Consider the following 21397-nt stretch of genomic DNA (forward strand, 5'->3'; position numbering starts at 1 on the left):
TCTGTCAGCAGGAACCATAGAGACTGTCCTCTCCATGCGTTCCCAGCATCAGTTGCGACACCACGGAACAACTCGACAGACAAGAAAGAGAGACAAAAAAAATGCACAAAAATGCGTATTCCCGCATGACCCCCTGACCCCCGGGAGGAAAGGGGGGGGGGGCCCACCCTGCTTGCATAGAGAGTAGGTTCAAACAGAGTTTATGACTACATTATCCATCGCCGCGCTTTCCCCTTAACCCATCTGTGGACACTGGGAGACCCCCGCCACACCCCCACCCTCCCCCGCCCCCCACCCAGCCTAGTGGGTGAGGAGACAGGCCGCGACATCACTCATTCACTCGGCTCCTAGCTGCCTTTGTCAGGTGATTGCTGGCTGAAAAAGGAAAACAGATCAATACATCTCCCATGGGTCTGACAGGTAATCTTTACCTGGGATGAAGTATGAGGGCTACGGGCCCCCGTCGGATTCCTTAACTGTAACGGGGGGGGGGGGGGGGGGGGGGGGGGGTGGGGGCGATGGACTGGCGGCACGCGGAACCGTTTCGCCGTTCAGGCCGTTGGAAATTCGTTTGGGGTCGGGCGTTTGGTTGTGGCTGAGGAGCTGTCAGGGTGACTGCTAATTACCACCGACTGGACAAAACTCAATCTGAAGCGGTCCGACTTCCTCCCCGTCAATGACCTGGCCCTGAAACCCGGAGTGACGGATCAGGTGGAGGCGAGAGATCAGCGACCCCCACCGGCCAACCCTTCTTCAGTCGGAGCAGATACAGGATAGCAACTTCATACACGTGTAGAAAATCATATTTTCCGATGACAAGCGTTAAGTGCTACTACTCTCGATTCCGGTGGCCCTCAGGATGTCTGCCTCGGTGCTACATAGAGAGCGGTGGCCCCTGGCCCCATGGGTCCCTGGGCCCCTAGAACCCTCGCTTCCCTTGGGACTTGGCAGCTAGAGGGTGGGGTCCCTAGCCGGGGCCGACTCCCGTGGCAGGATGTTCTGTGAGAGCCGTCCGTTTGGGGGAGTGTGCACACACAGCATTTATAAATGTCATTCTGCGGTAACAGGATCACATAAAACTGCCGCAGAAGGACGGTCGCAGAACAATAACTCACGGCAATCTACACATCTGATACTGGCTGACGGATGTCAGACACGCATTTAAATCAGGCGTTTAAAACAGATGCGATGCGTAATGGATTGTAATGCGTCATCACCGGCACAACACAGAGGAATCAGAGTTGATCAGAACATGCAGCGTTGCAATGTGCACTGTGTTGTACTGTTCTACTATGGCAAGTCCCTGGTCAACTACAATGGGTCATAAGGAACCAGGACAGACCTTTTTACATCTCACCACCCAGGCGACAATCATCCACTAGTTAGTAGGTGCTGCGTTCACCCCTGGATTCGAAGGGAACGCCGTGTGTCTGACTGTACCACGATGGCTTCCGACTCACTATGTCTCTCTCAGCTTTGTCACTAAAAAAAACATCCGATTTAACAAGGCTTTTAAAAAAAACAGACTGTTCAAAGGCGCTCCCCGTCAGCCGTGAATGTAAATACGCCGGGAGGTGCGTCATTTGAATATGGAAGGTAAGCGGAGAGAACAAGAGGCTGGCCCTGGGAGGGCGGCGGGCACACACTCTGTGTTGTGCTAATGAGTGCTTTGTAGCCGGCGTCGCTTTTTCATATCCATGCTAATAGGAGGGCTGTACTTTGTGTGGCGCCACCGGTGGCAGCCTCGCTTCACCTCCCCCACCTCCCCCTGCTCCCCCCGAAAACCCCCCCAGCAGCGTGAGGTACCGCTGGAAATTTTTTGATGATTCTTCTACCTCTGAGCTAAAGTAGCTACACACACAGCCCCCGTTGGTCCCGCTCACTGGCTGATGTAAAGTAGAGCAGAGCAACACACACACACACCCCTGCCATCCTACACCAGCCCCCACCCCCCCAGTGGCCCCACTGATAAACGCAGGCTCCTACTAAAGAGGACATAAATGCGGGGGTCTGTGTGGGAGCGGGTGGGCCCTGCAGACTGTGTGCAGGGGGCAGAGTTTGGAGCCCCGTGTCTGGCTGCCTGGGTCTTCAGGAGGCCCCTCCAAGCCAGCCCGGCGCCCAGGCTCGAGGACAGGGACGCAATGGGAAGGGAAGGCTTCACCTGGTCCTTGATTGCATTAACATTTTCTGCTACTTCAAACACAAAACTCTAAAAACGACTTGGATCTATCTATTGGTCACGACCGGGAAGATGGCGCAATAATCTCTTTAAAAATAAAAGTTTTTTTTTTTTTTTTGGTGTCCGTTTAAAAAAGGTGCTTCACACCTCTATCTCCCAATCGAACATGTCGGAACAGTGCCTTTTCCAGTTTAAGTTATTTGTGTCGTATACCCTGGTCCTCTCAGCGTCCAGTTCTTCAGATGTCCAGCCGCTCCCCGTGGGGGTCAGAGGAGGTCTGCGGTGGGAGGAGGTCCGGTGGGTCAGGGGTCCCGGGTCTCTCTCCCATCCCCGGGCCCTCTACAGCCACCTCAGCCTCTGGTGGTGGGACGGCTGCCTGCGCCTCTCCTCCTAGCTCCTCCCTATGGAACAGGATGTCCGCTGTACAGGAAGAGGGCACAGGGAACAGCCATATAACAATAATAATTAATAACACAATGGTATTTAATTCCTGTACGATTGACTTAGTTTCAAAGGATTTTCACAATAGCAATGAAATTCAAACCGATGACCATTGAGATGAGCGGCTGTTTTATGAATATTGAAATAAACCGTTGGCACAATCCTGTAATAGGCTAAGAATAAATTAGGTTTTGGTCAAGTGAGCCAAATCCAATTTGCCCCCTTAAGACTTAACGACACGGTTATTAAAAAGGCCAATCAGCACAGTTAGAAGACAGAGAGGTGCAGCATTGGCAGAATAGGTTTGAGCCAAAGCTAACATGGAAAATGACACTTTGGTTTATAACTTCATATATCAAAGCCACAATACGGATCCAAAAACGTGTTTCCTTTCATTGTTTCCATATACGATGTTGTCTAAAAGGGAGTCTAGGATACCTCTGAAACACAACTTCATATCAGAATTTCAAATCACACAGACGCCCCACAACTCAACAACACAATTGCGTCCGCTTTCCTGATTTGGTATTGGTTGTTTCTCTTTGCTTTGTGCTGCTAAATGAACATTTGTGGCGGTCACACAAGACATGGTTCATCGTTTCCCAAAGCAGAGGGTCGGGCTACGAGAAGGGAGCTTTTGGCTCTGGGCTGTCCTGAAAGATTAGGCATTACAGTGTTCAGTGCCATGTGCACTCGCTCCTGAACCATTAGAACTGCTTGTGCCTCTTTCCAGATGACTTCATCCCCAAACTGATCTGGTGGCCAAGATAATAGATTAATATTTCTTGAGGGAATGATGACTAACTGTAGGTGAGGTTTTCACCCAACAATCTCTTTCAGTTCTCCACTCTAAACCTGCTGATAAATACCAATTTCAGAATCCATTCAGAAATGGAGATGTCAGATTTCATCCAATAACAGGCAATTGCCTGTGTGCAGTGAACGCGTGTTTTCAAATTCACACACGTTATTTTAACATTTATGCTAATTGTTAAGGTCAACATTTTCTGAGTATATTTATTAATCTAACATTCAATATGAACCAGAGAGAACATGATGATATTTACAAAGAGGCGTCAATGATGGACGGTTAACATGAAATAAGACACAAGAAAGCACAGATTGCTGTCATGGATCATTATCATACTAATAACGATGATGATGGACATGCGGGTCAATAAAAATAAACATTACCCTATAAAGGTCATTGAGAGGCAGCGTGTGAAAACAGCGAGGAAGCGTATGCATATTGAAAAAAATAAAAACACTAATGCAATTATCAGCCGCTTGCCCTCGCATGAATTACTGCGTCCTGTGGTCAAAATATCCCCATCGACCGCGTTTTATTTGTTTAACACCAAGGTCAATGAAGACATTAAAGATGCAAAGATTTCCCGTCCATGGGAGGGGTTACGGCGTTGGTTTATTGGGGGCCGGTAATGGGTGGCTGAATGGAGCCATTTTAGAGTCTTCATAAGCCCTCATGTGATGCTCTCTAAAAACAATCATTACTGGCCTTCCTTGAGAATCCCCCCCCCCGTTTATTAATCAGCTAATTACACATTGACAGTAATGGGCCTGCTGATTCCCACACTTAAATGAACAGGGCTGAATGGCTCTTTAATGATTAGCCTTTGTGTTCCTCTCCCGCTCTGGTCACACACACACACACACACACACACACACACACACACACACACACACACACACACACACACACACACACACACACACACACACACACACACACACACACACACACACACACACACACACACACACACCTAGTGGACGACCGGAAATCTCAAATCACAGCCCTTTGTGGGAGGGTTTTTAATTCCAGACTGTAGTCACGAGTACAGCACCTGACCAACTAAGCCAATAATAACCCTAAATCCTGCCAGATAGATCGAGCCCAAGAGACGCAACAGAAAACACACACGGAAGGCAATAAAACCTAAAATAAATGACTTGTGATAAATCATACAGTATTTTCTCTGTTGTTTATGTTGTTTGGGTTTTTGAGACACGAAAGCCAAACTGTGGCTATAAAATGAATCCAGGGGCTCGGTCTACTTCCTGGGGCTCACCTTAGCCCCCAGCGGGACAGCCATCACTAGCATGAAAGCCCCCCCCACCCCCCCCCCCACCTGGCAGGCGGTAGCAGCCAGCCACAGGAGGAGGAGGAGGAGGGGAGAAGGTAGAGAGGGGGGCCCTGTTTGAAGGACGGGAGAAGGGGGTGAGCGGATCCAGGCGAGGGCAGAATAGTGCGGTGGGCTGCATTTCTGTCAGCAGAAGTGATGGTTGAGAGGTGGCGTTATTTGTCTTGCGCTGCCACGCGGGCCCTCACACCAGCCTGGGCATTAATGAGGGGGGGGGCCGGACCGCCGGGCAGAAACACGCGGGGTGGGGGGGGGCCTCCGACACAGGTGATCCGTCACGCCGCCGCCACCCCAGCCGCCGCCGTCCCCCGCTCGGGCAGGCAGCGCCGCCGACGCAAAGAGGAGGAGAACAAGGAGAACGAGGGAGAGGGAGGCTGGCAGAGCCGGGGAGAGAGCCTGGCTACCCCCTGGGCAACTCGCTTTAGTCGGTTCCCGACTGAGGATGATCATCGCGTTGACCTTATGGATGGCGATCTAGATCTGGTGGATGGGTTGTGTTCTCTTTGAATTCTAGTTCCAGGCGTGTGTTTATTAATAACATGTTCTAGTTCAGTTATTATTAACAGACACAGCAGGAATATAATCTGAGGAACGGGGGTTTAGCGTACAGGTAAAATGAGTCCAGGTGACTTTAATTCAGTGTTATCCCTAAAAAAATACTACTAACGCAATTATATCAATCATTAATAAATGGTTACAATGCTCGTCAACTGATTATATACCTCTTATTAAAACAAAAAGTATAATCTAGCTATGCTATAGTTTAAACTCTACCAGATGAAAACCTGCTGTTGGTTTCCATCGTTGGAGTGATGTTTGTGTGAAAAGCAGAAAATGGCCAATTTAAAGCTGAGAAGTGGAATGGTCATCTAATCCAAACAGATACCCTTCCTGATAAGTTGGTCTTGTTTGGTTTTTTTCCCCCGGCGTTGTTGATGTTTTTTCCGTTGTCAGCTAGTTCAGCAGTGCGAGGGAAGTGCTAAGAGGCTAAAGAAGGAAGACAAAAGCAACAGCTGGGTACCGCCTCAGCAATCCCCCAAGGAATTCTGGGAGACACCTCCGGTCGCAGACTATTTTCACTCCTGATTGCAGAGTTTCAAATCAACTCCTAACGCACACACGCACACACACACACACACACGCACACACACACACACGCACACACACACACACGACAACTCACTTTCTCAGTTGAGAACTCAACTCAAACAAGTGTCGGGTGTCGCGTTGGTTAAGAGTGTGGGAACAAAAAAGGACGTTCTCTCCTGCTGGCATGAGCACCATAAGATACCACACTAGTGTGAAGGACACAACGCAAACGACATGGATGAGGTTTATAACACGGCCCCTGTAGTTATGAGTACAATAATGAAAAGCATGTAGCAGTGTAAGCAGACAATAAAAGGCTGTCGGTGTGAACGTCAAGTGAATTACCAAGTGTCTCGGTCTTACACACAGGACAGCGTCCATAGGTATACACAGTGTATGATAAATCAGAGTGGACTGGGGGCACTAAACTCCAGAGGCAGAAGAACACAAACCCCAACCGCGCTGTTGGGAAATGTGAGTAAAAACCAGAGCCTTTAAATTAAATTGAGGGTTAAGACCGTGTTTCTGCACGTTTCCACTTGAATTAAGATTGGTTTTGTTTTATACATTTAATTTTTTCTTAAATAATTGATCTATTAATTACAGAGCCAATAACCAGTTAATTATATTCTTAATTCCACGAGATTCTTTTGCTACCAATCCTTGCAGCCGAGGGGACCCTCGTTTCCAAACGGCGTGCGTGGGATATGAGGGGTCTTTAAGGGCCAGGGGTGAATCTTTTTTTAGTTTTATGGGAAGTGGTTGAGCGCTGGGGAGGTGAAGGACAGAGTTGCCGGCCCCTCCATCACTCAGTGCAATAAATGGATGCAATCTGTATCCCAGCAAAGCATTGGCTGTTTTTAAATTCCACCTCTTTTATCCAAATGAATGATGGACCCCCGGAACAGTGCAGTGTGCGGCGATATTAATATAAATCAGAGGCCGGCTCCCCTCACTAAATCAGGGAACCAGCGGCATTTGTTATTTAAATGACACACAGAAGCGGTTGCGGTGGCGATGCGTGCGGAGAGGGGACTCTGGGAGAAGGAAGGTGGACAAACCAATTCAGATTTCAATCCGGCGAAGACACAAGGCCCCGGGCCATCAGTCTAATGAAAAAAGGCAGCCTCCGCCCGCCGAACGGACAAAGCAGAGGCTGTTTCCAGTGCCACTTCCAATGGCGTCCACTCCCCGTCACACGCCTCCTTCTGGCTTTGCGTCACATGTGAGGACAGCAGCATGTGCATGCATGCATGTGTATGCGTGTGGGTGGGTGGGTGTGCATGTGTGTGGGTATGTGCGTGCGTGTTTGTGTGCGTGTATGGGTGTGTGTGTGCGTGCATGCATGCGTGTGTGCGAATGTTCGTGTGTGTGTGTGTGTTTCTGTATGCGTGCATTTGTATGCGTGCATGCGTGCATGTGCGAGTGTTTATTCATGCATGTGTGTGTGTGTGTGTGTGTATGTGAGTCTTGTGTGTGTGTGCGTGTAAGCCAGGCAGACTGTTAATCCTCACGGGCTGTCAACAAGGAGGTGGCAGTGCTATAACAATCGTGGGACTCTGCATATAGTTTCAACCTAGGTTTACAGACTGTTTATAAATGTTTGAACGCATGGATGGATACATAAATGAATAAATAAATACATGGAAAAAGGCAATTAATACATAAGCAGAACTAATTCCAGCTCATGTCTGGAATTATTAATATATTGCAAAAGGTTTAATTGCTAATGGATAGGCTGAAACTATTTGAGTGGACTTTGTGACGTCGGCTGGACGTCTAATATGGAAAGACAATAGCAGACAGAAGCGTGTGGAGGAGTAGTATCTGTAGAGGACTGGTACCTGACATCCTGGTGGACAAGCTGGAGGTCTTCCTCCTTCTCTTGACGTCCCTACTGCACAGCAGTCCCACGTGCACGTTCGTCTGCCTTGGGGATAGAAGAGAGCACAGCAAATATTAGTCATGAAGCTGGTCAACCCCGCCCTAACCGGTCCCTTCATCCATTTCCCTTTTTGCAAATGCAGTGATTACAGAGGGCAGTCACAGCCAATTCCTCTTTACACCGTAGTGTCTCTTAACACAAAGTACTTAGTTGTGTATTACTTATCCGAGCAAGCTAAGTTGCATTCGGGGATTGGGTTAACCTTACAATTATAGGTGCGTGGCACTCGGTTCTATGAACATCCTTACGGTCCCGACAGCGATATATAGTTTCTCGTTCTGATAAATGTACTTATTGAAAGTCGCTTTGGATAAAACCGCTGCTAAATGCCCCAAATGTAAATGTAAATGTAAAGATACACACATCGTACACGTTACAACGTTAGAGGTGTACCGGGCATATCGTCATCACGCCAACAGAAAACGTTTTTCAAAATGAAAAAGGATTAAAAAGGAAAAAAGACTAAACTAAAACACAGGGCAGCGTATGAAGGGAGAGGACACACAAACGCCAGTGTGTTGTTGTTGTTGTGCGGCCACGTCATCCGTGTGCCCACATAAACAAATTACACCTGCTCCATCGCACACATGTCAGGAGACCCCCGCCCCCCCGCACAGCGCCTTCACACAGCCCGGCCCACTGAGATGTAAAGTTAAGGTCAAGGTCTCTTTCATGGCTGGGGGTAGCGCGAGGCAATGTGATCGACTGCTCCGTGTATTTATGTCTGTCTGTGTGGACGGTTGGAGGGGAGGGCGGAGGAGGCGGAGGAGGAGGAGGAGGGGGGAGGTGGAGCTCAGACAGGGGGAGCATATGGTTAAGTGTCTCCAGAATATATATTTAAAGAAAGGAGAGGGATGGAAGGCACAACACAACACAACACAACAGAGGCACAGCGAACGCATGTTCTGCCCTGCGTGCACTGTCGAACAAACTGTTGAGCAGTTTAGCAGAACACAAGGCGATATCAGATGGTGTATCAAAACAATGACCAGCAGGCTAACTGGCGAGAGGAGAGGCTCTTGACGGACTGCAAATAAAACAGAACAACCATAACAGGAGCTTTTCGTGAGCACAACACAGCTCGTCTTGCTCTGCTGGCTACATAAAAATCACACCGAAACGCGTACGCGTGTGTGTGTGTGCTCAGATAGGGACCTGTCAGGGCAACCTTTTTAACAGGGCTGCGTGTCACATGACCCCGAGGGCCATAAATCACAGGGCGGGGCGGAGCGTGCCACGGCAGCTTCTGAGGACCTGGGTGGGGCCAGCACTGAGCGAAGTCTACTATGTTGTATAATCAATAGATATAAAAATAAATGGCCTGACCGTTATTCTCCCCTTGTTACCCCTCTCTAATAAAATCCTAGTAATGCATATTTCATTTACTTTTATACTTATTGATTACCTGTACTCCAGTTAGTAAATCACAGGGCTATCGATCCCTCAATCGCGCCTCTGTCCGACAGGCACATAACCAGCCATTTGGGCAGCCCTGATAAAGAGCTCAGACGCTGAACTCCACACAGTAAATCTCTGCAAACTAACTTTTTAATTCCAAAATCGATGGTGTTTAAACGTGGCATTATTTCATTAGGCGTGCGGTATTAAAAGTAATACCCTGCTGCATTTGGTCTTAATGTGTGGGGGAGAGTCGTCCCGCCTTGGCAACTCCCGCTAACACTGACTGCCGCAGTGCTCTGGGGCCTCTGCAGTGGCACGGCCACTGAGAGAGCGAGCGAGCGAGAGAGAGAGAGACCAGAATTTGGTTGTGGAACGTAGCACTGTGCTAATCAAACATTAGAATACCATCAGCCGGCTCATTAGCCAAGGAAAAACACCACCATTTATCTCTAGCTCGGACCCAAAGGGTTTTATAAGCTTGATAGTGGATTCCAATTGAGCCTATGCAACATAAAAACTTATCCTCCATGTTTTTGTATTATCATTATTTATCATCTGCCATTTATTCACGATTCACTGCATGGACGAGTCTGAAACATCTGTTGATATGTCTGTATGATTGTGGCAGTATTAATACGGGATGGGCAGCAGCAGCATCAGAAGCAAAAGAAAACCACACCTAAAACTAAAGAATGCATCGAGCATTGAGGGCAGAATACCATCACAGGTGCAAGGACAATGAGGAGAAATGTCTGCAAGATGGATTTTTCAGGTCACACCAGCCACTTCAAAAACCCAGCATGGTCCCTCAGGGTGGGGAGTAAAACGGCCCTGACACGGGGTCAATTGTAATCCAGGCCAGCCACATCCAAAAGCAGATATATCAATTAAAAATAATAAATCAAAAGAGGAGCGTCTTGCCTCGGTTACCAAACCGCCATCTATTTTCATTAGGTTACACGGCGCTGCAGGTGAGAGCAGGATCTCAAGATTAATAGAGGTATTCAAATGAATAAGAAAGGATTAGGGTCCCCTGGGAGCGTGATCAATAGCAGCAAATCAATAATCAATAGGCCACTCACACCAATATACTAACCGCTGACACCGAGATCTCACAATTAAAATGAAAACAGGGCAGGGCGCGGAGCTGGGACAATGATTTATCTCACGGTGCAAATGTCATTTAGAAATAAATACGTCAATAGATAAAGGCTGCTGCTGGCGGGCTCCGAGGGGGCGGCGGTTATGCATTTTAACATGTCCACCGGCCGCCGGCATTAAAGCCAAATCCCACAAAGCGTTGTGTCTATTCACGCGCCCATCCCAGGATAAATAGCTCACAGCCCCCGCGCAGCCTTTATCACTTAACATCAAATCTGTGATTGTTGCCGTCAACTCCCGCCAAACAGGAGATGACAGCTTTTATTAATACAGTATCATTTCAAACCGGCTGCGATACAAGATTAATGCGTACTCCTTGCCCACAGTGAAAACACTTTTCTCTGAAGGGTTTTTGGCAATAAAGAAAAGTCAGATGTATGGAAGCTCAAGTGCTACCAGAAAAAATAGGGAGAAAATAAGAAAATAAAAAAAATCGATCACGCGGATAAGTTTTTCCAAAGAAATGAAAACATATTGAATCGACAGCGGCCATTTTTTTATTTGCTGTGAGAGAGTTGTAGCAAGAAAATAACACCATCACCGCTCAGGGTGTGATTTAGATGCTATCGTTAACGCACACAATAAATTAAACGCGCTACACGTGTCCGTGTCTCTTCGGCGCTCACGCATGAGCCTCTTCACAGGTGTGTGTCTGCCCGTCACCGTGAGTGTGCGTCTGTGGCGTCTCCCTCAGAGAGGGACTTGACCACACGGCTGCAGGAGGGGGGGCTCCTGGGTGCACTGCATGCAGTGCCGGGTCACAGAGACGGAGAGAGCCCGTCGGGAGGCTGGCTTTCAGCAGCTCAGGGAAATAGATTCAGACGGAGCCGTCCGACGGGACACATCAGAAGGCTCTCTCTCGTCAACCCCCGCCTCCCCCCCTCCCCTCCCCGGTTCATTTGGGAGTATGATTTATACTTTTTGAAGTGAGGGGTCTTGAATCCCCGCTATAAAGGAATTAAGAGGCCTCCCCCGAGTCCGCCATTCAAATGAGAGCATGGTAGGGATATGAGGGCTTTTTAATAGAGAGAAATTAGTATTCACAATGCCTCAGACTGGAATCTGAAGGAACCTTTCAGGTGGAGAAGAAAGGGCCAGTTTAGAAAAAGAAAGCGGCTAAGAAGTGGGGGCTCGGTTTCAGAGGCGTTGTGTTGATGCCCCTCATCAAGGAAACGGTGGGGCGCCCTGTGAAATCACCCAGGAGAGAGAGAGAGAGCGAGGGAGAGAGCGAGTAAGAGAGTGAGCGAGGGAAGGGAGCTTGAAACAAAATTAAAAATGCACCATAAATAGGCACAGTGGAAACAATATAGGGGGAGCCCCCCGGTCTTGGGGCCGAGGGGGGGGGGGGGGGTTGCACTGACGGCATCTCGGAGGCTCCCAGCGCCGTGCCCACAGTTCTCCGGGATGACTTGGAGCGGGGGAAGGCTTTGACCGACATCTTATGGGTAAACTTTTGTTAAATGTTTTATTCCTCTGCAGTTGCACAAAAAAATGCTGGGATTTGAATCAGCCTTGCAACTCTGTTCCGGAGAGATAGAATCGGGATAGAGTGTTTAGTGACCTTGGAAACTATTGGATTCCATCTTTGAATATGCGGCGAACGCCAAACTGCCAGCGCACACGACAAGTCTTCACATAACTCATGATTGAAATGTTTGCTAACAGTGCATGTACTGTAGATTTATATCATGTGAATACAAGAGCTTATGAATTCTACACTTTTAAAAGCAAGTTTAAACATAAAACCTCCATCCATACATAAAATAAGGGATGTACTGCACGTGCACCTGAATGTGTCCAAATGTATACCCCAGATCCTGATCGGGTTTCTTAACAAACCAATACCCGTTTGATCGCCCCTCTGACAGGTAGGGAGAATCAAAGTCAACAATGTCAAAATCCCCCCTCACATATATCCTCAGAAACATGAGAGATTGTGACTACTTTAGGACCTCTCACATGACTACCCTAAGAACCAAGGCCGGCTTTGACATTCAAGCAGCAGTCAAGTAGAGACTTGAAAGGAGGGGTTGTGAACCACGAGCGCCCACCTCTACCGCGTACCTGTGTCGTTCCAAGTAACACCCACACACACGTTTCCTCTGAGGAACAAACGTTGACATAGGTCAGGCCAGTTCAAACCGTGCACTGCCCCGTAACAGACCATTTAAGTGAGTTGGCCATCGATTTCTCTTTCCATATATTGAGCTTGAATCGAATAGTGACAAAGGTGTCTCCGATAGGCCCTTAAGGAGGAAGTGGTACCACATGAGAACGAGTGTGCGGACCCCTCACCTGTTCCTGCACACTGAGGAGGAACATCCATGGTGACAGTTCCCTGGCCCCATCTCGATCGGGTACACCGGTAACGAGCGCAGGGAGTTTAACTAGGAAAGGCAAACAGAATGCTTTTTAGGGATTCTTCATCCCATTCTTTGGGGGAATAAATACATTAGGGATGTAAAAAAATAAACAAAGAACATTATTGTATGATACCTGGCTGCGCTCTCGGTTTCCATAGGAAAGTGCCCGGAAACTACAAAGAGGTGCAACTGTTGTTAGTTTAGCTTCTAAAATTGAAACGCTGAATCATGAATTCATCTTCAAAACAAGATAATGTCTCTTACTCTCTCTGATAAGGATTGTGAGACAAGTGCTTCATTCTGTCCACAAACATTGGCATGCTGTTACCCTGTGAATTACAAATCAAAGCAAAGGGAATGTTAAACCCAAGCGGTGCTCAGTCGACCCATTTTGATAAAACAGCCTCCTCCCTGCGTTTTTACCTTGGTGATGATCCGCCTGCAGCCCTTCCTGATGCAGCGGCCAGAAACGCCTGGCAGTTGGTTGAGGCGAGCTTGGATCCCTGCAACACAGTACATTAGAACCCTTACACTCCCTCACTTCTAAAAACTGTGTGTGTTTATGGGGAGGGGAGGGGAGGGGAGGGGAGGGGAGAGGGAGAGGGAGAGGGAGAGGGAGAGAGAGAGAGAGAGAGAGAGATTCGGTCTCCAAATTCGAGGATACAGTTTAATTAACTGAATCCCGCTCTACTGTCTACTTTAACTGGTAGTTTATATTTCACGTTGCACCTTTTTATAGAACTTTGCTGTCTTTCCATTGTTTCATTTTTTTTAAGTGCTTCGGCAATGTAAATGTTTATTCTCCATGCCAATAAAGCTCTTTTGAATTGTGAGAGAGCGTGAGAGTGAGAGGGTGAGAGAGAGGGCGTGGGACACCCAGCCCCACCTCGCTGGGAGGGCCGTGCAGGCTGCAGGAACGTGCGCCTGGACGGGGGCCGCTCGCCCTCCAGGCCCAGAGAGCTGTCCGAGTCCCAGCCGGGCATCAGACCCGCCACACTCGGCCCCGCGCCGCAGTCGCCCTCGAAGAACCAGTCGCTCTGCTCGTCGTCACCTGACACAAGAGGGGATGATGGGATCACTTGGCAGGGTGTACATGTTCATCCACCCTGGCAGACAGGGCTGAACGCTGCTGGCTGGAGTCTTCCGCCCGCAGTGCCCTCCCCCTACAGCATGCTCTGCTCGGGCCTGTCAGTCAGCCGAGCGCATGCAGGGAGCCATGCCTCTCACAGTCAAGGTGTAGTGACAACTGTTAAATCAGCGGCCGCCTGGCCCCACCACAGCTAATGAGATTAGCAAAGGCTTCAGCGCTCATTAGCACGACATGACAACGTCTTATTAGAGTCGCCTGGGCGCCCAGCAACCGAAACTCATTGTATCGGAACTCCCCCCCCCCCCCCCCCCCCCCCCCCGCCCCCCCCCTGCCAACCCAGCCTGGTTCCAGGGTTACTTTTATGGAAGTAAAGTTGACATTCGAGACAGCTCATATTTACATTACAATACAATACCATTGGAAATGCATGTAGGCTGATTGGTACGACATGATTTCTAACGCTGCAAAGCCGCTAAACAGAAGATGACTTCATGGGTTTTTTGAGAACGTATTCTGGGAAAGAAATTATGACTTTAAACTGAAATAGAAAGGTAAAATATATAAAATAATAAGGCACCTTGTCGCCCCTCATCGTTGGTGAACAGGCCAGGGTCACTGCTGCATATACTGCTGGTTTCGCTGCAAAATAAGACAGAGAAATAACAATTACAACCAACATGCATTGTTACATTACAAAGGTTATGTTACATTATACTGTCTAAGGTTACAAATGAATTTGGTTTGCGGTACAATTTCCAAATGTCTCGGCTTCGAGGTCAGACATTTCCGTGTGGCGTACGTAACCGAACGCTGTGAGACACAGCTCTACAGGGCTCCACAATGTCAGCATTCAACATGAAACATTCAATTAGAAAGGGGGCAAAAAAAACAAAGCAAACGTATAAGAGCAGAGGTAGAGGTCGACGTAAATGGAGAACGACACAAAAAGACAGAGTGCTGCTCCGTTCCTCCCCGGCTAGGACGGCAGAGCACAAAGGGCCGGGTGCAGCGCAGTCGCAGGCCGCTGAGTGACATGCACAATCTAATTGAATATCCTCCGCTGTCAGCTCCAATATACTGGAGCCCGCGTTGTGGAGGATGACAGCAGAGAGCGTAGCCCGTTTCACCCCCACCCCCCCCCCCCCCCTCCCTTTTGGGGTCCCCACCCCACCCCACCCCCCACACACACACACACACACACACACACACACACAAAGGGGGAACCCACCAGACGCGCATCCTCACAACAACTGGACAACATCTGCTGTGTTAGGCTGCTGCCACTGCTCCTGCACTGCTCTTTCACTGGCCCTCCCTGCTCCCGACCCCCCACACACCCCGGGCGGACCCCCCCTACAAAACACTCAGTGGGGGCCTCTGCCACTCCAGACGGACCCCCTGGTGTCTCCCTGGCTCTGGTCTTAGCACAGATACGAGGGCCCGGAGATGCGGTCATTGAAGGTCATACGAGACGGGAGTGGGGAGGTAGTTTGTTTAATTATGTATACAAATCCCTTTAAAACGCTTGTCTTAAATATCATCTTAATTTAAACATTTTTGGAAGTTTAAATAATTTGTGCCATTGGTTTGACGAGTTTACTTTATTTTTTTTACATATTTGATTGACACATGGACAAATCCTAGCCACAATTTTTCGGGTCTAAATATACGGCGTTTGAGGACGAGGCGGGCGAAAGAAATTAAAGCCATCTGGAGAGTGGTGCTCTTTCCATTCGGTGGCGGGGTGGTGCTGATGCCTGCTTTGCGTTTTCCTTTGCGTTGATCAGCTTTGACCTTGGCTACGGCGGAGGGAGAGGTGGCCAGGGTCATATCAGAGCTGATAAGGTGCTTTGCCATATTGTCAAGACGCACAGACGTTGCCTGGATCAGACCAGGCTGGGGAGGGAGGGTATGCCAGCCAGATGGTTCCTGAATCATCTCCCCTCAGATACAGCACAGGCAGATGTGTGAGGGACCAGGCCTCTCTGGGGAATATGGAAGATGTAATAAGGAGTCCTGGACCCCCCCCCCCTCGCTCCCCATCCCCCCCACGACAACCCCTTCAGCAAAAACAGCCCCCTGCTCCAGCCTGATTCCCCAGGCTTCCGCTCAGCTGTCCCCAACCTCTGGACACTTAGCCCCTGCATCTGCTGCTCACAGCCCCCCCGCACTCCCTCCGTAGAGGGCACAAGCCAGCTAAATCTATACCGAGCAGAAATGGACCCCTCGGGCTCTCAGCTACGTTTCACAGACTGTCCGCTCCATCACTCAACCACTTGAGCACGCAGGCAGTGCCACAGCGATGGAAGTTAACCGCACACTTTGTGGCGTTTTCCCGATGAGGTGTTGACTCTTTGCACCACAACAGGCATGGCATGAATTACCTTCCCCCTTTGCCTTTGTTGCCGTTTAACTGAGTGATCTGTTTGTGCTTTGCTTTGCTTCGTGTTGCTTTGTTTTCCTTTTTCTTACAGGGGGTGATTCAAGCTGAAGTTCGAAAAGGAATCACAGGTATAAACAATTAATTAGAGACAGCCATTAAGTATTTATCTGTATTAACGGTGTAATGTGGTGTCGCTGGAAGCTACCAAGGGCCGATTGGAGACCGTTTCCATTAAGTACTCCCTAATTAATGCCATGAATAATTGAGGCACCCATTTTTCTTGAAACCAAAAAGAAACACCTCTTCTCGCCCTGCAAGAGTGACCTTTGACAAGAACAGCGGGCAAACAACACTTTTGTTTGGCTGTGCTACTTCCCTAAGAAGGTATCCTTTCAATGTGTGTTCACAGCTTACCCAGATATAAGCCACAAGCCCTTCAGAAGAACCATTCTTTCACCAATCGCAGAAAAATAAGGCAACCTATCTCTGTTACGTCTTAATTAGTTAATATGCCATATGTCCGCAGTGGAAGACAAGGGCAAGAAACTAGATCTAGACTGCAGTCCCTCTATTTTTTAAGGGGCAGAACCAATCAATTTTCCACGAGGCAGCATTGTTTCTACACAAGGCAGCGAGGTGAAGCAAAACAAAGTATCCAGATGAGCACTAATCATTAGGATATAATCCCCAGCTCCTGGGAGAGGCAGACCAGTTTGCACAGAGATTATGGGCCTGCCGCCATTTATTGAGCCCAGGCTCATTCTGCGGAGGAATAAAGAAAGGCCTGAGATGGGGGGGGGGGAGCAAAGTGCTGATAACAATGGATCTGTGGGCTCTTCAAACAAGCCGCCCCAACTCAAATCCATGCCCTCTTCTATGGGCGTCTGATTATAAGGTTATCCCACCCTCCCCGAGCTCCAGTAATTGGATTAGTCTCAGAGATTTATGAAAATGAACTTCAGCAAATGGTGCACAGCTTTACCAAAAAAGTCCTCAGAGTTTTTTTCAAAATAGAAATTACAAAGCGACGGGGCCGGGCGTGAGAGCAAATCACACACAAAGCCTTTGTTTTTGTTTTTCTCGGCGGCGGTGGGATTGTGCAGGCAGCGTCGCCGTAACAACGCACAGCTGGAGGCGGAGGCTGAGCCGTGGAGGACGTCTGCCCACAGGTGAGGCCTGCTTTGCCCGGGCCATCCTGTGTGCCAGGTGGACTATCTGCCAGCCGGCCGGGGCAAGTCTAATCAAGGATGTGGGGGCCAGCTGGAGCAGCAAACATCTGCTCGCCATCCACTTGGGTGGCTAAAGCAAAAAAAAAAAAAAAAAAGAACTGAAAAAAAAACCTGCCCAATATGCACATATGAGCGGTGACCTTGAGGCGAGGAGGACGTTTTTAAAAAAAGACCAGACGCATCATACAAAAAGGTTAATGGGATGAATAGAGATCTGCGGTGGTTAAAAGGCATTTTCAGCAACAGCTACTGAGCCCGACTTCAAATGGGCTGTGCGCTATTGGATTCTCTGTGTTGCTGTTGTACCACTGTCAACCACTCATCACCCCCCCCCCCCCCCAGCCCGTTTCTCCATATCCTTTGGCTGGATGAGGGCTTAAGCATTAGGCCAGACTGTTCAGCCCTCAGTAAAGTGTGGCAGTCTACTGAGCATCATCGCGAGTGAGGGCGCCGTGTGAGAAGGGAGAAATGATTGACAGCGTGCCACAGTGTTCCCATTTATTTCTTCTCCGGAGCTGTTTTCTGTCAGAACGGCTATTGATTTTTCCATAAACTAAGAAAACAAGCACTGTTAAGGGGCCATGGAGGTCAGCACAAATTAAGCCAAAGGATGTCAGGCCTTCTGTAGGCAGCCAATGGGAGACTTCTTAAAGGGGTGCCACAAGAAGAATACCACTGTATCAAGGGCTATCAGACTCTCTGTTTTACCTACTCTACCTTACATTCTGCTCATGGACATCTTTATTCTGTATCTCTATACGTCCTAATACTGTACATGCAGAACCCTAGGAGACGTTTATGCTTTGGGTCAACACTCCTCAGCTAAAGTATTTGCACTCCACAGTATTCCAGTGTCACCTGCTGCCAAAAGACTCAGTAATATTTATAGTTGATTAATCAAATGCACACATGGGAGACACCATTATGGGATTCGGGGACAGGCACCACTTTAATTAACCTAGCCTGTGTGGGAAATTCATTTCAAAGCCAATCAATAGCACTGCAAGTCACTTATTTATTTGTGACAATATATCTGGAAAGGTTATAATGAGCTGGCTGATGCCCCGAGGCACAAGTATCAAAGATCCCTCCCTGGTGATCACCAGCGCTACTGGAGACGGGGATAAAGGGACGATATCATTCATTTTTAATGTCAACTCAATACTTTAAAGCAGAGTGGCATGATTGCCATACATTTTTTGGTTAAGATGAGGACACACTGAACATTGTTAACTGGCTAGATGAAGACAGGCAGTGTAGATCATCCTAAATGTCGACCCTATTTAATTGCTACTGTCTGATACTAGTTATGCACGTGACTTTTATATCATGGGTTTAACTGCCTTGAGTAACTTTCCATGCAGAGGGGGAGGTTTCAGACAGCGTTTTCAGACATCTAACGGTGTAGCGCTTTTACAGTTAGACATCTTTTTTGTTTCAAAATTGTAAAACAATTAGTAAGATAAAGGGTTGTATTTTTTTATAATCGTGTTGAAAAAGTGATAAAGTGTCGCTACAGACCAAGTCACAATTTGATTAAATTTTTTAATAATAATAATAATTTAATTTGAGCTATCAAAGTGGCTCTTATTGTATGTTGTACGTCCTTGGACTTAAAATAGTACTTGGCATTGTGTAGCATCTTATCCAAGCTATCTTTGTTGCATACCTAGCAGTTGTTAGTGATTGGCACTTGGTTCTATGAACATCCTTACTGTACCAACAGCGATATATTGTTGTACTTAGTGTTAGTTTCTTTGGATAAAAGCGTCTGCCAAATGCCCTAAATGTAAATATATAGTTCACTATACGCATTCCCGAGCCTGCTGTTTTCCCTTCCTACAGCCTGTTAAGACCTTACCCTTCAGACATGCTCTCATCCGACGCGTCTCGCTGCTCCTGGGCCTCCAGGATGATCTTATCCTTCCAGCACTCGGAGGCCAGAAGACCCACTCCCTCCGCCTGGAGGTTCACGTTCGCCCGGCTCCAGCCGGCCGCCCCCCCCTTCTTCATCCCCGAGAGCCTCTGCTGCTTCTTCTTGGACGATGACCTGTGCCTGAACGCCGCCTCTCTCTCCACACCCGACACCTTCAGCGTCCGCTGCAGCCGGAACATCACATCGGAGGTCATGCGCTTCACCTTCCGACGTCTCCGGAGTGGACGTCCCGGGGTGTTCTCCGTGAAGGAGTCCGACTCCGGCCAGGAGTGTTGTCTGGACCGCACCGGGTCCCTGGTGAAGGAGTGCCAGCGGTGGGTCACCACCATGTCGTCAGAGTCGCTGTAGTTGGCGGCGGAGACGGAGGCCGTGGTGGTGGTGGTGGTGGTGGTGGTGGACGGTGCTCGGGTGGAGCTCCCCCTGCAGTCCTTGGCGCCCTCGTCCAGGCTGGAATCGGAGGCCGCGCTCAGGCAGCGTCGGAGCTGCAGGAGGTGCAGGGAGGGGTTGCAGCGGCGCTTGCGGTCCCTGCGGCGGCGGATCTGCCTGCGTTGCCGCCGCAGTGGGCTGAGAACCATCTCCTTCCACAAGTGGCCTAGGTTGTTCTGCTCAGAGGTCTGCTCCAGCGCAGACACCAGGTCGTGCACCAGCTCATCCATCACGCCGCTGAAACAAACAACAGGAGTCCAGGGAGTAAACATGCTTGTTCTCTATAAGGTGCTAGACAAAGAAGAGGAGCCAAGAGACTGGGTTAACTGGTTCTGTATCAGAAACGAAACAAAGGCGAGGAGAACAGAGAGCAATAACACTGGTGATACATAAGAAATGAAACAAAGAAGATGGTGCCAGAGAGCAGACATACTGGTGCGCAATAGGAAAAATTTGAGGAAGAGTATCACATTTACACTCGCTCACAGTAATCAAGGGCAAAATAACTAGCATGTTATGACTGCATTGGCAACCTACGTTCTTGGTGAAAGGGTCAGTGCGTTAGTCTGTAACACGTCTATTGTGATCGTGTCTCGGGAAAGAAACTCAATAAACCTTAATAAACGTTTCACAATAACAGAGCAAAAAGCTTTGTTAGACTAATTTCTGTGTCACAGAAGTGGATACTGTAGAGAAGATATTAGGGGGGAAACACGACAGAGCACAGTGAGTGAGGGACTGGCTTACGTAATAAAGGGGAAATGACTGCAATGGACGGACGTTTGTTGTCGTCCCGAGTCCGAGTCGTTGCATATTCATAGCATTGCGGACCTAAGAGGGAAACCGCTGCATAAAACGACGCAGCTGAATGCACGTGAATCGGGACGACGGGCGCGAGGGGGTTTGTTATGCTCTCGTGAGCAGCAGACGGTTACATAACACGACAACACGTGATGTCAGCACGAGCGTGACTGCAACCCCGTGTAACGTTCGTGAATTCTACGTTTCGGTGACGTACGTTGATTAACAGCGTAGGGAATACACTAAATATTCGACAACACTCGCTATACGGGAAATAATGTGAGGTGATATAGATAGAAAAACAGGGGTTCCGCATCCACTCACCAGTCGCAGCTCGGACTGTTTTGTTTTCTTCCCAGCTGTAGATGTAGACGTACTTCCGGTCCAATGTCAACACATGAAGTAACTTCCGCCTAGCTGTCATTTCTCCTCCCGAACAACCAGGAAGTATCAGAGTTCACTGTTAGAGCTATAATTTTTTATAATACTGATAAAAATAATTTTTCAATTAACTAAGTTATGAATATCATGTGTACTGATGGCCAAAGGCGTCCTGGATGACTGTGGGCTTATTCAGCCCCAGGAAATGTTTAAATTGGAAGTCAAGCCTTCATGTTAACCTATAGAATCATTGTATTCATTTCTCAATACATAATGATAAGCCGTGTTTAATGTGTGCCAAATTGTACAACGCGTTTTAATGCCTTTTTTATCCAAACCTCTTAAAACAATAGTGGAGTAATAGGCTACGTGTTTTACGATGTCTAGCTACTCGTGGTAATAAAGGATTG

At 48.4% G+C, this 21397-nt stretch overlaps 1 protein-coding gene across 2 annotated transcripts; it reads right to left on the reverse strand.

Moving 5' to 3' along the window:
* Positions 1–2231: 2231 nt before the first annotated feature.
* Positions 2232–21031, reverse strand: gpatch2 (G patch domain containing 2). 2 transcript variants are annotated; one of them, XM_060052258.1, is made up of 10 exons: positions 20931–21031; positions 19305–20042; positions 14409–14470; positions 13628–13792; positions 13165–13244; positions 13006–13070; positions 12875–12914; positions 12674–12765; positions 7716–7801; positions 2232–2599 (listed from the first exon to the last, which is right to left on the reverse strand). In XM_060052258.1, the coding sequence occupies exons 2-10, from the start codon at positions 20033–20035 to the stop codon at positions 2418–2420; spliced, it is 1503 nt and encodes a 500-aa protein (XP_059908241.1). In that variant the 5' UTR covers positions 20036–20042; positions 20931–21031; the 3' UTR covers positions 2232–2417. The 2 variants fall into 2 exon arrangements, with proteins under 2 accessions (XP_059908241.1, XP_059908240.1); XM_060052257.1 differs by lacking the exon at positions 20931–21031 and adding an exon at positions 20553–20907.
* Between the last annotated feature and the right edge of the window lie 366 nt (positions 21032–21397).

The sequence above is a fragment of the Gadus macrocephalus genome, chromosome 5 (assembly GCF_031168955.1).
Source record: "Gadus macrocephalus chromosome 5, ASM3116895v1".
Lineage (NCBI taxonomy): Eukaryota > Metazoa > Chordata > Actinopteri > Gadiformes > Gadidae > Gadus > Gadus macrocephalus.

What these genes read in the sequence shown, in the direction of transcription:
- gpatch2 (XM_060052258.1), bottom strand. Translation starts at nt 20,035, where the DNA reads ATGGATGAGCTGGTGCACGACCTGGTGTCTGCGCTGGAGCAGACCTCT. An exon ending in CAACGATGAGGGGCGACAAG is followed by an intron (nt 13,793 to 14,408) that starts GTGCCTTATTAT and finishes CTCTTGTGTCAG; the next exon opens with GTGACGACGAGCAGAGCGAC. An exon ending in GAAACCGAGAGCGCAGCCAG is followed by an intron (nt 12,766 to 12,874) that starts GTATCATACAAT and finishes TGCCTTTCCTAG; the next exon opens with TTAAACTCCCTGCGCTCGTT.